Source organism: Carya illinoinensis, chromosome 2 (assembly GCF_018687715.1).
Source record: "Carya illinoinensis cultivar Pawnee chromosome 2, C.illinoinensisPawnee_v1, whole genome shotgun sequence".
Lineage (NCBI taxonomy): Eukaryota > Viridiplantae > Streptophyta > Magnoliopsida > Fagales > Juglandaceae > Carya > Carya illinoinensis.
The window spans coordinates 18133143-18147378 of record NC_056753.1 but is presented as its reverse complement, the minus strand read 5'-3'; the positions used below and the strand labels follow the sequence as shown (position 1 = coordinate 18147378).

Below are 14236 nucleotides of genomic sequence, written 5' to 3'. Positions count from 1 at the left end.
TTAAAAACCATGTATCTGTTAGTGAGTTTCGACCTATTATTTTGTACAATGGGTCGTACAAGATAAATACTAAAATTCTTTCTAATAGATTGAAAAAGGTGTTGACAAATGTTATTTCACTCAACCAAAGTACTTTTATTATTGGAATACTTAAAAATAATAACATCATAGTAGCATAAAAGGCTCTACATTCGAAGAAAACAAAACAAAAGGAAAAGAAGAGGGTATGGCACTCAAATTGGACATGTCTAAAGTATTTGAAGAAACTTGGGTTTGGATAGAGGTGGGCTGACCTTATTATGTAGTGTCTTACCTCGGTGCATTACTTAGCTTTGGTGAATGGGCAATCTGGAGAAAAGATTAGTCCCTCAATGGGTATTAGGCAATGAGGTCCCTTTATCTCCTTACCCTTCCCTCTTGTGTGCATAAGGTCTTAGTTCCATGGTAAAGGACCAGAGAAAGTAGATGTTATTAGAGGTGTTTCAGTATGAAGGGGAGGGACAAGAATCAATCATCTACTTTTTGTAGATGAATGTATACTATTTGCAGGGCCAACTTAAATGAGTGAAGGAGTGTGATGAAAATTTTGGAGAAATATGAATAAGCTTCTAGTCAAAGTCTCAATAAGCAAGACTTCCATATTCTTTAGTTCTAATATCAGTTCTCACATCAAAGACGTTATTTCCAAGGAAGCAGGAGTGATGATCAATGGTGACTAGGAAAAATATCTGGGGTTGCCCATAGTTGTTCGAAAATCAAAATAATTTTTATTTTAGGAGGATCAATGAGAGAACCTGGAATAAAATTAATAACTGGAAGAACCACTTCCTCTCCCAAGCAAGTAAGGAGATCCTTGTCAAAGCTATGATATAAACAATCCCTACGTATTCAATGAGTATATTCAAGTTGCCAAGCAATTACACAAGCAAATGTCTGCTGCTATGGCTAGATTTTGGTCGAGAAATATAAACCAAGACAGGAAAATCCAATGGAAAAAATGGACCAAGATTGGTACTTTTAAAACTAAAAGAGAGCTGGGTTTAGGGACATTGAAAGTTTCAATGAGGCCTTGCTTGCCAAGCAAGGTTGGAGTTTGTTGAACAATCCCACCTCTTTTTTTTTTTGAAAAGGGGGAATACCCTTATGCCATTTCATTATAGTAGTGGATAAATCCAAGAAGGAGAGTCCTCCATGGTCACAATAAGTTCAGAAATGGTCAAAGCAATTTTTGCAAGTAAGTGGGCAATTTTGTTGCCATTTCTCCTAACATGAGAAACATCCCACTTAGCAAAATGTTTAAGACAAGTTCTAGTTTCAGACATGATCATGCTAGCACAGCTCCAGGCTTCCTTCTCTTCTTGTAAGGTCTTGGTCACTTGCAATGAGTCCCCCTCTAGTACAATTCTTTGTAGTCCTAGATCCAGTGCTAGTTGAGCAGCTGCTAGTGCTCCATACGATTCTGCTAGCAAAGGGTCAGCGAACATCTGCTTCTTATCACGCATGGTAGCAATTACTTGGCCATTGCAGTCCCTGATGATGACACCTATTCTAATTTGGCCCTTAGCCCTATCCACAGCCCCATCCCAATTAGCTTTGAACCATGTCGATGGTGGAGCATTCCATGCATCTTCTGAGGTACATACTTGACTGTCTCTCCTGTTTCTCTGGTGAGTCTCCTCCCCTTCAGCCATCATTTCCATCATGATCCTAGTTTCTCTAACAATTACACTAGGGTGAGAGAGTTCCTTATTGAAAATGAAAGAATTCCTTCTCCACCACAGCTTCCTAGTAATTAGAATAAATTCTTGCAATTTAGTTTTAGAAAAGGCCTTAGACAAAGCTTCAAAAAATAGCAGCATGGGAGCTTGAGAGGAGATGCACTTCTGGAGTTTCTTGGAGCACTAGCCCCACACATCCACTGCTGCTTCACAGCTCCACAGAGCATGGATCACAGTTTCTTCGTCTCTTTGGCATATGGGGCATAGAGGGTCCCTCACTATTTTCCTTTTGAAGAGATTGGATTGAGTAGGGAGAGCTTCATGGCAAGCTCTCCATAGGAAAACTTTGTCTGCCGGGGTGACATGGGTCTGCCAAATGGTGTTCCAAACTGCTTGGAATCTGTTGCTTGTTGAGGCTTGACCTACATCTTGCAATACCCTTGTTTTCTCCAAATGATAAGCACTCTTGACAGAGAATAAGCCTTCCTTAGTCCCTTGCCATATTATTTTATCCTTTGATTCTCTAGAACTAATAGGGGTTTGCAGGATCAATTTGGCTTCTTCTTCCTCAAAAATTTCTTACACTAGATCTGTCTTCCATCTTTTTGTTGCTGAGTCAATTAATTCTGCTACTGTAGCCTTGGCCTCTAGGATCTTAACTGGGCTTTTGAGCTTGTTTTGTTTGGGATGGCCTAACCATTTGTCTTCCCAAATCTTAATGTTGATTCCTGTCCCCACTCTCCACCCTGAACCTGCCTCTACAACATGCCTAGCTGCCAGAAGACTTCTCCACACAAATGATGGCTTTGATCCTACCTTAGCTATATAGAAGGTTGCTGTTGGGAAGTACTTGGCCTTGAGGACTTTTGAGGCCAGTGAGTTAGGGTCTTGTATTAGGCGCCATCATTGCTTAGAAAGCATTGCCTTGTTGAAATCTTCAAGGTCCCTAAATCCCATGCCTCCTGCTGACTTTGCTTGCTCCATTTTTTCCAGAGAAATCCAGTGTATCTTGCGTTCCTTGTCTTGCTGGCCCCACCAAAACCTCTGAATGGCCTTATTAATAGATTGTAGTAGGGTGATGGAGAGCTTGAAAACACTCATTGTGTAGGTTGGAAGTGCTTGTATAACTGCTTTTAGGTAAACTTCATTTCCTACCTGAGAGAGTGTCTTGACTCTCTGGTTACTCAACCTTGTTCTTATACTGTCCAAGATGCTATTGAAAGACTTAAGCTTGCTACGGCCCACTACAGAGGGCAGGTCAAGATACCTTTCATATGCCATGGCTGATCTCATCCCTGCAATAGAGAGAATGTAGTCTTGGGTTGGTCTTGCTATGTTCTTACTGAAAATGATTGATGTCTTGTCCAGGTTTAGCCTTTAGCCTGATGCCATTTCATAAACCCTTAGTAGACCAATCAACCTACTCCACTCCTCTGCATTTGCCTTACAAAACAAAAGACTGTCGTCTGCAAAAAACAGGTGTGAGATTCTCATTTGACTTCTTGCAACTGGGACCCCATGTATGAGCCTTCCTTCCTCAGCCTTTTGAATCAAATTGCTCAAAGCTTCTGCACATAGTATAAATAGGTATGGTGACAAAGGGTCTCCTTGTCTAATACCTCTAGAGGGTTGAAAGGTAACTTGAGGTTCTCCATTTACAAGGATGGCATATGATACGGTTTCAACACATTTCATCACTAGCTCTACCCATGTTTTGCTGAAACCTAGCTTGTAGAGGACAGCTCTTAGGAAGCACCATTCCACCCTATCATAGGCTTTGCTCATGTCTAATTTAAGAGCCATGTACCCTTCTTTGCCTGCCATTTTACACTTTATTGTATGCAAAGTCTCAAAAGCCACAATTATGTTGTCAGAAATTAATCTATTAGGAACAAAAGCAGATTGAGAGGGGGAGATTATACTAGGCAGCACTTTTTTCAGCTTGTTTGCAATAACTTTAGAGATAAGCTTGTAAGTAACATTACAAAGAGATATAGGTCTGAATTCTGTCACCTTGGTAGGTACCTTCTTCTTTGGGATGAGTGCTATGTAGGTGCTGTTAATTGCTTCCATATTGCATTTTGAGTTCAGAACATCCAGAACAGCTTTGCACACTTGAGGACCCACGATTGACCAGTTCTTTTGGTAGAAAATTGCAGGAAAACCATCTGGTCCTGGAGAGCTGAGGCCATTCATATGGAAAAGGGCTTCTTCAACCTCTTGCTTGCAATATGGTTTGTTGAGCAACTCATTATGGAAGTCAGTCACACGAGTCTGCAAGGAAGAGAGGCATTCTGTAGGGTTGTTGGGATTTGAGGAGGAAAAGAGTTCAGAAAAATGATCATTTAGTAGGGTACTGATCCCCCTCTTTGAGGTTATAATTTGTCCACTGCAATCCACCAATTTTTTAATGGTGTTGGTTTTCTTCCTATTAGAGGCAGTTTGGTGGAAGAATTTTGTGTTTCTATCCCCCTCCATCAACCATTTTTGTTTGGCCCTTTGCTTCCATTTGAGGTTTTCTTCATTTAGGATCCCATCCACCTTTCTTTGTACTTGTTTAATCTCCCCATTTAGTTGCCCGGTGTTCCTCTCTTGCAAAGAAGAGAGAAGTGCCATCTGTTCTTTAATCATCCTGTTTTGATTGCCAAAAACCTGCTTGCTCCACACTTGTAGCCTTTGTTTATAGGAGTTCAGGCCCTCTGACATACGTTGCATGATGCTTCCATTTAACCTGGGTGCATGCCAAGCTTCCTCTACCTTCTTAGCACACTCTTCATGTAGTAACCACCTAGCTTCAAACCTGAAAGGTTTGAGTTTCTTGTTGTCCATGGTCTGCAGTTTATCAAAAGTAACCCAAATGGGACTATGGTCTGAGTTCATGGCAGGGAGTGTGTGTACCCTTGAGTCATTGAAGAGGTCTAACCATGTTGCATTACAGAAAGCTCTATCAAGTATTTCCTTGGTGAAAACCTCTCCTATTCTGCCATTTGACCATGTGAATTTGTTTCCTGAGAAGCCAATGTCACTGAGGCCACTCTTGTACACAGCTTCTCGAAAAAGTTCTATTTGGTTATAAGGTCTCAGAGGCCCTCCCCTTTTTTCTCCATAATTCAGGATCTTATTAAAGTCACCCACACACAGCCAACCAGCAGCTGTAGTAGGTGTCAGGGCTTGTAGGATTTGCCAACTCTCATGTCTTTTTGATGTGACTGGGTTTCCATAGAAACCAGTTAGATGCCATGTCACATTTTCCTTCACCTCCTTAACAAGAAGTGAGATGTGGGACTGAGTGTAGGATGAGATTTCTGCCTCTATTCCCTCTTTCCAGAAAAAAGCAAGGCCTCCACTAGCCCCTATTGAGTTTACTATAAAACTGTGTTCATATCTCAGCAGTTTCTTAATTGATTCCATTTTTGGTCTTGTGCATTTTGTTTCCATTAAGAAAACAAAAGATGGGGACTTATTTTGCACCATAAGGCACAAATTATTCACTGTCCGAGGGTTCCCAAGCCCTCGGCAGTTCCAGCTTAAGCAACTCATTTAATTGGGTGGGGCTGAAAGTCAGCCTCCACCTCAGTTATGTTATGAGCAAGTGAGATGCATACCTGCTCAGTCTTTGGTTTCTTGAGTGCTTTGTGTTCTGTTTCTGTCATCCAAAGAGGCCCCTTCTTTTAATCCCTTTAGGCCTGTTTTCTTTGTCCTCCTCCGAGCCAGCTAGTTGACATTCCATATGTTTATCCCTTGCCTTCCTTTTCTAGGTAGCCCTTTTCTGCATAGTGTCCAAGACCTAGACCTGATTTGAGACGAAATGGGCTAGAGATGAGGCCTGTGCCCTCAGATCATCATTTCTCTCGAGGCCCTTGGAGCCCACTTGGTCCCTTGAGTGCCTTGCTGTGTCTACATTGAGGACTGAGGCCATAGTGTTGTCAGAGGGTTGTAACAGACCATTCCTTACAACATTAAAGTTGCTTTCTGGTATGTCCATAAGTGGAACCCTCCCAGTTTCCTTAATAGGAAATTGAAAGGACTCTGCAATCTGATATTTGGAAAGCATGTCTACATTTTCTATTTTTGTTTCTGCTTTGTCAACATCAGGTAGCTTGGAGTCTCGGTTTTCCTTGGTTGGTTTCTCTTGACAATTTTGCCCTTCATCCCTGACCTTCCCCTCCTCCATCCGTGGTTGCTCTTCTTCAGGTTGGTGGCAAGTTTCATTGCCATACCTCTTCCTTGTTACCTCATGCTCATTAACAGCTGGTGCACGCATCCATGAACCATACTGCAGCTTATCCTTGCTTGTGGATGCCTCATTGCACCCCTTCTGGTCATGTTTAATGACACCACACTTGAAACAAAAGTTGGGAAGTCGTTCATACTTGAAAAAAACGTAAGTTTTTTTCCCTTCAAAGGTCAGGAAGATCCCCCTTCGGAGTGCCTTGGATATGTCAACTTCCACCCTCATCCTCATGCATTTCCCCCAACCTATTCCCCTCTCATCTGTTTGGACAATTAAGACTCTCCCAATGTGTTCAGCAATCTGAGTCCCTACCTCCTGTGTCATGCTAGCAAATGGCATGTTAAAAGCTTGTACCCAAAACACCTCTGTATGGAATAGGACTTCATTAATCGACCCGTGGCCTTCAAAAGGCTGTAGACATACTAACCATCTGTCGAATGACCATGGTCTGCCACTGATAACCTGCTGCAGGTCTTGCTTATGGTTAAACTCTATCAGAAACTTATTGGTTCCTACTTCTGAAAACTGAATCCAGCTCTTGCATTTCCATACTTTGGACATAGTTGTTTTGAAGGCCTCTTGGTTGACTGGTCTTTCTGCTACTATCATGGCCAGTAGGCAAAACTTGCCTTGTTGCATGATTTTCTGTGTTGCTTTGGATGGTGGGATTACCACACCTTTCTCCTTCTCAGTTAGGCTGAAATCCTCCCATTGTCTTGCAAGATCTGCATCCATGGCTCCACTTCAAACCAGCCAAGCTAGCTTAAGGGACACTACTCTTCCTAGAGAGACCAAACCTCACCCTGGAAGGAGAGGACCGAGATTTCCAAACTCAACAATCCCACCTCTTTGACTGCTACAATTTTGAAGGAAAAATACTATAAATTAGGGAATCTTTGGGAGGCTAAGTTTTGCGGTTTTTTTTTGGTTTGGGGGGGGGGGGGGGAGGAAGGATACAAAAGTGATTTGCAGTCTGCCTATTAGTAGGTTTGATAGTGATGACAACTTAATTTGGGGACCTGCAAATGAATTGTAGATTCTCTGTTAATACAGCATATTATTTGGAAGTAAGCAGAATGAGGAAAGTGGAAGGAGAGTCTTCAAGTAAGATTGGGAAAACTGATGGGTGGAAAAAATTTTGGGAGATGAATGTACCAAATGTGGTTAAAATCTTTGTCTAGAAAGTTATAAGTGATATTATTCCAATAAAGAGGAATCTAATCAAGAGCAGAGTAACTAGTAATTCTTTTTGTCTCATCTATGAGAATATAGAAGAAACACGTTGTCATTCTTTGTGGACTTGTGCTTTGGCCTCGGATGTGTGGGATGAACCTTTGAGCCTTGTTTAGAAATAGGCTTGTAAGGAGGATAATTTCTTCAGAATTTGGGAGGAAATGGTGAGCAGATTAAAGAAACAAGAGCTGGAGGAGGTAGTATCAATTATGAGATATATGGATTTGGTTAAGAAGAAACAATTATATATATGAGCATAAATTTGATAGCCCGAGTTTAATCATCAATAGGTCCAGAGATGACTTGGAAGAATTTCAGTATGTTCAAGAATTGTCAAATAACCAAATATCCCTGAGTGGAAGAGCACATACAAAACAGTAAGGTGGCATAAACTAGATGATAGGACACTCAAAAGCTAATTGGGATGCGGCAATGATGCAAAGAACAACAACATGAGGACATTAAACTTTTCTTCAAAGGAAGGAATCAATGTTCTCTTCAGTATAGTCCAACAGAAGGAAACATCTGCTCATCTACTTGCAAAATATGCTTAGACATGTGAAGACGAGTTAGCATAGCTAGAAGAGAGTCATGAGGTGATTAATAATTGTATGCATCAAGAGAAAAGTTACACTGAATGCTCTCATTGATTATTAATGAATGCTAATTTAAAAAAAGGAAAAATAAATAGGGAAATACTTTGTATCCGAAGGATGCTTACTGAAAATAGGTCTCTATACAAAATTTTTTCATTTAATGATTAAAAAAGTATTTTCGAATGATGTTGTGAATTTTTTTTTAAATGTTTAAATATAGAAAAAAATTAAAATAAATATTTAGTCTCCTCCATATAATTTGTTGTGGGTACGACTCAACAAATTATTAAAGCGAGCGAGAACAGTATCAGAAAAGCGGCATGCATTAATAATTATATCAATTAATAACATATGGTATCTAATCATACACTTGAACAGGCCGCACTTTATACCAGACAAAGACGTGACCACAAACAATATATATATATATATATATATTATATATAGCAACTCTTTTTCTATTTCCTTTTTAATTTTCTGTCTTAAGCTATTCATGTTCTGGTACTCATCTCTTTAAGTTTTCCTTTATTCTATGGAAGTCACTTTCTCTCTATTTGGACACATACTCACTAAGTTTTCAATACAGGGATATTGAGGCATAAGGTAAAATTTAAGTTAATCATTCCTAATCATAATACAATAGAATATAAATTATTACAAGAAATATTTTCAAAATTTTCAATAAAATAAGATTTGATTTAAAATCTTTAAATAAATTTTCTTTGAATTTATATTTAATACTTCAACTTAAAATGAGGTCTCAATGTAAATTTTGTACCTCAATTTAGCAAGGTTTTAAAAAATTATTTAGAATATAAATAATTTATTATATTAAACATTAAATTTAGTATAATGGGGCCTTGCACACTTTGAAAAATATAAAATTCATTTGAAATTTTATTTAATGAAATGGGGTTTTTTTTTCAATTTTTTTTAAAAAAAAAAACCACCTCATTTTTTATTTTGGAGGCCTTACGTAAGGTGGGGACATTAGGCAATGGCCTAAATGGCCTTATCATTGAGCCGACCCTATTTCAACATATATAGGTTGTCTTTTTCTAGAGTGGCATGGTGTGACTGTTATACCAGAAGCATCCTATAAATCGATTGGATATATATATATATATATATTGATGCATGCTTTGCTATATAATATTATTGGGCAATATAAAATTCTTGAACATCTTAATATATTTATTATATTTCATTACATTAGAATTATTGGGGGTATTTTCGCCGATGGTCTGAGGCCTACAAAGATCAGCCCAGACCCAGCATCAGGCAGAGCCTGCACACCCCAGAGGTCCTGAGAGGCTTGGTCCAGGCTCATAGGGTCTCTCAGCAGCCCGAATGGAACCTGCAACTAGCAGAGATCAGGCATCCCATCTGGATCGGGATGGGACATTGCATAGAGCACGTGAAACCAAACTAGAGGAAAGAGAAGGAGGCATGTCAAGGAGAAGGGACTGGACTCCAAAACAGCATGAGGAGATAATGCTGCATTAAATGGGTTTACCAAACAATCACATTGCATTAATAATGCTGCATTAAATTGGTTTACCAAACAATCACATTGCATTAATGACTAAGCCCAGAGGGCCACGCTGCATTAATGGTAGTATGGTAAAGGGAGCTTCAGGAGGATTTCCCTGCCCCTTAGGTAGCAGGGTATGGCTTTCTGACCCCTGGGGCTAGGTATATAGGTCTCTTGACCTTTAGGTAAAAGGATCAGCTTCTTTCGCTGAATTGATTCTCCTTTATTGAGCATTCTCATGCCATAAATCCTCTATTTTCCAAAACACGAAAGGATCATCACTAACTTTGGCATCAGATGGTTCCCAAGCCACCCTTTCCTACATTCTCTCTTGCCTATTACATGCACTGGAACATGAAGATTAGGACCGCCGACAACCAAGCCAAGGAGTGTATGAAACACGCCGTCAATAGTGACGCCGTCTATGGGATACGATAACCTCTAGCAAAATGTGTCCTTCGTATGCCTACAAGAATCCATTCTTAGTAGGTGTGGGAGCAGGAAGAATAAGCCTTAATCAATATGGAAGCTAGGTTTGTAGCTATGGAAGAACTCGTTGAGCAACTCACCAACGAGATGAATGTTCTCCGCAAGGAGAATTGAGCCCTCAAGGACAACAATGAATACTCAGCACATCAGTTGGACACAAATGCTAGCAAGCACCAAGAGTCTTGGAGGGAAGAGGAAGGCGACAATGATTAAGAGGAGAGGAAGCAGATGCAAGACGAGATGCGCAACCTCAAACTTTGTAAATTTAATTCCTTGTTGTATGAACTCTGCTTAAGGAGAAATGAAAAGTGACTCGGTTCTTCCCCTGACTTTGTAAATTTAATTCCTTGTTGTATGAGCTCTACTTAAGGAGAAACGTTAACCTTTTTCAAGGATTTGGTGAACAAATCTCCAGAACCAATTATCTGCTCCAACCATCAAATCTTCACTAAATAATTATCTACCCGCGAGGTGACAAAAAGATGGGTGTAATGCCAAAGGCTGCTTTATTGCTCCCACGGTGAAGTGCGAGTTTGTCCTTAAACAACCAGACACACCTTACCTTCCACGTGGGCGTCGACCAACGGGAGGGGTCTAGTCACAAACTGATTGAATAGAGTACCTCCCCTAAGTACATCAAAGGATGAGATGAGCCAGAGGCCATCTCGATCCTCCTACAGGGGAGAGTGGATCTAGCCCTGAGGTTGTCCTAACATTACCCTGTTTTGCCATGATGAAGAGTGGGAGCTGCACCAACCTTGGCCTCAGTCCCCTTTCCTGCAACATGAACGGATTGGAGTGGGTTCACTCACAAACTGCCCAAACAGACTACCTCCTTATGAGGGTCAACAAGCAAAACTAGGCTCAGGCTAGCCTAACCTCTGACACAAAGGAGAGCGAGTCTAGCCCTGAGGTTGACCGAACATTACCTCATCCCACCATGACGAAGAGTGGGTACTGCACTAGCCTTGGCCTCACTCCCATTTCCTGCGACGTTAATAGATGGGAGTGGATTCAGTCACAAACTGCCTAGATAGACTATCTCTACATGTGGGTCAACAGGCTAGATTAGCTCCAGGCTAACTCGACCTCCCCCATAGAGAAGAGCAAGTCTAGTCCTGAGGCTGCCCAAACATTACCTCGTCTCGTTACAATGAAGGGATAATTACCTCCCCCGCGGGAATGAATAGAGAGAGTGGTTTGAGGTGCCTCTACCCCTCCCTCGGCAGAGTGCGGGATAGTCCCAAGACTACCCGACACAACCTCAAAAGAGTCCACAAAGACTTCAAATTTTCCCATGTCAACTCAGCAAGATAGGTTGATAATTTTCAAATGAAAATCTATATCTTGCTTCCAATTTCACAGCGCATGCACAAAGTATTTGGGCGAGTTCAGGCTTACGCGCCTCTCAACCTCTTTCACCAAATGCAAGAGTCAATGAGGCACACCCTGTCATACATACCGTGCGACCTTCGCCAAATTATTTGGGCAAGTATAGGCTTACATACCACGTGGCACCCTTTGCCAAGCATGAGGGTCAACTTGGTGTGCTCGCTCATATAGACCGAGCGACCTCTGCCAAAGTATTTGGGCAAGTTCAGGCTTACGCACCACTTGACCCCTCTCACCAAGGACGAAGATCAACGAGACATGCCCAGTTTTACATACCGTGCAGCCTCCACAAAGGATTCCTAGGGAAACCCGATCTAACATGTTGCATAGCCTCTGTGAATAGTTTATGCAAAGCCCTAGGGAAAATTTAGGCTTACATGCATGTTGCACGACCTTCGCAAGAAGTTATAAATGAATTTAGCAACACACGTTGTGCCACGCCAATGGAAGAATGCAGGCAAGCATGACTTAAGTTCGTAAAGGGTTTCAAACCAAACATGACCAGGCAATAAGAAGGTGAAGAGGCCATCACACCCAGTGGGGTATTGCCCGACATGTGGGATTGCTCTCATGGCACGAGAGGCTATTTCCTTGCTGGGTTAAAAGAAAACACCAAGTCTTGATGAGCAACTAACCGATTACCACCCGCAGGGGGTATGTGCAAAGTACGGACAAGCAAAGTGAGGAGAATCAACAAAGATTAAAGCCATAAATAAAAGAATATTTTATTCATCAACTGTCAAAATCTGTACAACGGAAAAATTATAACATATCCACAGAGAAACCATGCAAAGAGAAAGAAGTTAAAAATGATCCACGAGCAGGGTCATACTCGACGAGGTACCCTATGGTACCGTTGAAAGAAAGAGATGATATTGGCAGGGTTGCCAGAGGGGACCACCCTAGAACTATTGGGGAGTTGGAGGACAGGAATTGCCTCGAAAATGAACTCAATCAGCAAAAGGAAAAGAGACAGGCTCAGCCAACTCGAGCTCCCGAACCACACAACCATCAAGGACAACCAAAGGGGGAAACCAACCTCAATCAAAACCACCTCCACACAAGCTTGGCCCTTATGAAAGAAGCACATAGAGGCCACACCCTGTGGTCATAAGCCAAATCAAAGATTGTGGGGCAGTGAAGAGCTCAAGTTGAAGAAGACCCCAATCTGACAGGATAAGTGCGTCCTCTTTCTCTCCCTAGCAAACTCTTTTTCTTTTTCCTTTAAAGTTTTTTCATGATTTGGTAATGAATTATTCTTACTTCTTATATAATTGTGTGTGTATATAAATACACACACAAAGTACTCACACATTATTGACGCATATATAGTATTCATTTTCAATTATCCTCCATCGAATTTTTCTGGGTCCTTAATTTTCTGCATTACGATCATCCTCATAATTCAAGTATCAGGACAATTCTTTTAATGAAACTGTCGAAGAAGACCTCTTAAGATGCTTGAAGTCAAGTCTGAGATAAAACCTTTGATCTACCTTATCTCCAATTATCCAACTATTGTGAGATTTTAATCTAATTGTCATCATTCATTTTCTTCTTTCATATCATATATAATTTCTAATGCTGACCTGAAAACCTTGCATATATATATAATAGTACTTTGGATTAGATAAAATCTACTATTACATACATATATCATTCACTTGATCAAGAATGTACAAAGGTTTAACTCAAAGACTCTCACTATCATGATAGATTCAGGATGTTGAATTGGATTCTTTTAGATAGAAAAAATAATAATGCTCTAATTTGTAATCTTTCAGAGGAGCAAATTTTCATGCTCTTCCCCCCCCCCCTTTTTTGGTTTTTGAGTTCTTTATTTATTTATTTATTGTTGTTGAGTTCCCTCATCTTCAAGTTAAACAGCCCTGCCCATCACAATGACAGTTTCAATCTGGAACTACCAAGGACTTGGAAACCTTTGCCTCGGACAATTCAAGACTTTTGCTTGTTAGTGAAGGAGAAGAAGCCCAACATTATCTTTGTAGTGGAGATTAAGCAAAGGGGGGAAGATTTGGAAATTTGAAGAGAAATTTATGTTTTGCTAATTGTATTTATGTAGTGGATCCAATGGGAAGAGGAGTTGGTCTAGTCCTTTTTTGGGACATGGAGTTGGTGGTGAAGATCAATAATTATTCTTATAGACATTAATGCCTGGATTATAGACTCTGAAACAAAGAATAGCTAGTTGTTTGTAGGATTTTATGGACTTCATAAGAGAAGGATATTTGGAGCTTATTGTCATCTTTCAAATCTACAAGGTGTCAAGGATGGTGTGTAATGGCAGACTTAAAATGAGATTGTTACAAATGACGAGAAATAGGGGGCATGCGGAGAAAGGAAAACCAGATGGTTCATTTTAGAGAGGCATTAGAGGTGAATGATCTACATGATATAGGATGGAGAGGGAATAAATTTACCTAGAATAATAGACATAGTGATGAAACTTTTTACTAAAGAATGTTTGGATAGGGTAGTGGCCAATCCAAAATTGATTGAATTGTATCCAAGAAGGTCTCAAGAGGTAATGCCTTCAAGATGTTCTAATCACAGGACAATTTTCCTTTGTTGCAACAAGTTTATGGAAAGGGTTGGGGTCAATAGAAAAATTTTCAAAGATAAAGCATGTTTGGCATTGGAGGAAGATTGTGATAAAGTTATTGAAGTAGAATGGATTAAGGGCTCTGGAAGGGTGGTATCATTATCCATGGTACAAAATTTGCTTGAGCAATGCAATGGAACCTTGTTAATATGGAGTAAGCAATGTGCTAAGGATAGAGGAAAGGAAATAAAATAGAAGATCGAGAGTCTAAAATAGCTACTAGCTGAAGAATGGTGCCTCAATATAGAGGAGATTAAGAAAGTACAGGAGGAGTAGGGTCTTATGTTGGATCAGGACGATTTAAAATGGAGACAGAGGGCAAAGAAGAATTAATTCAAGTATGGGGATAGGAATACAAAATATTTTCATACATGTGCTAATCAGAGGAGGAGAAAGAATTTGATCAAGTAGATATGT

General features: G+C 40.3%; 2 protein-coding genes across 2 annotated transcripts; both read right to left on the bottom strand.

Annotated features, from left to right (window-relative positions):
• Nucleotides 1–1154: 1154 nt before the first annotated feature.
• LOC122301757 lies at nucleotides 1155–1691 on the bottom strand. Its single transcript, XM_043113140.1, has one exon. It carries the CDS (start codon nucleotides 1689–1691, stop codon nucleotides 1155–1157), a length of 537 nt encoding a protein of 178 aa, XP_042969074.1.
• Nucleotides 1692–2621: 930 nt separating this feature from the next.
• On the bottom strand, nucleotides 2622–2999 carry LOC122301756 (uncharacterized mitochondrial protein AtMg00310-like). The gene has a single exon (XM_043113139.1). The coding sequence runs from the start codon at nucleotides 2997–2999 to the stop codon at nucleotides 2622–2624; it is 378 nt and encodes a 125-aa protein (XP_042969073.1).
• Nucleotides 3000–14236: the final 11237 nt, after the last annotated feature.

Excerpts from the sequence above, each read along its gene's own strand:
- LOC122301757 (XM_043113140.1), bottom strand. The coding sequence starts at position 1,691 with ATGGCTGAAGGGGAGGAGACTCACCAGAGAAACAGGAGAGACAGTCAA.
- LOC122301756 (XM_043113139.1), bottom strand. The coding sequence starts at position 2,999 with ATGGCATATGAAAGGTATCTTGACCTGCCCTCTGTAGTGGGCCGTAGC.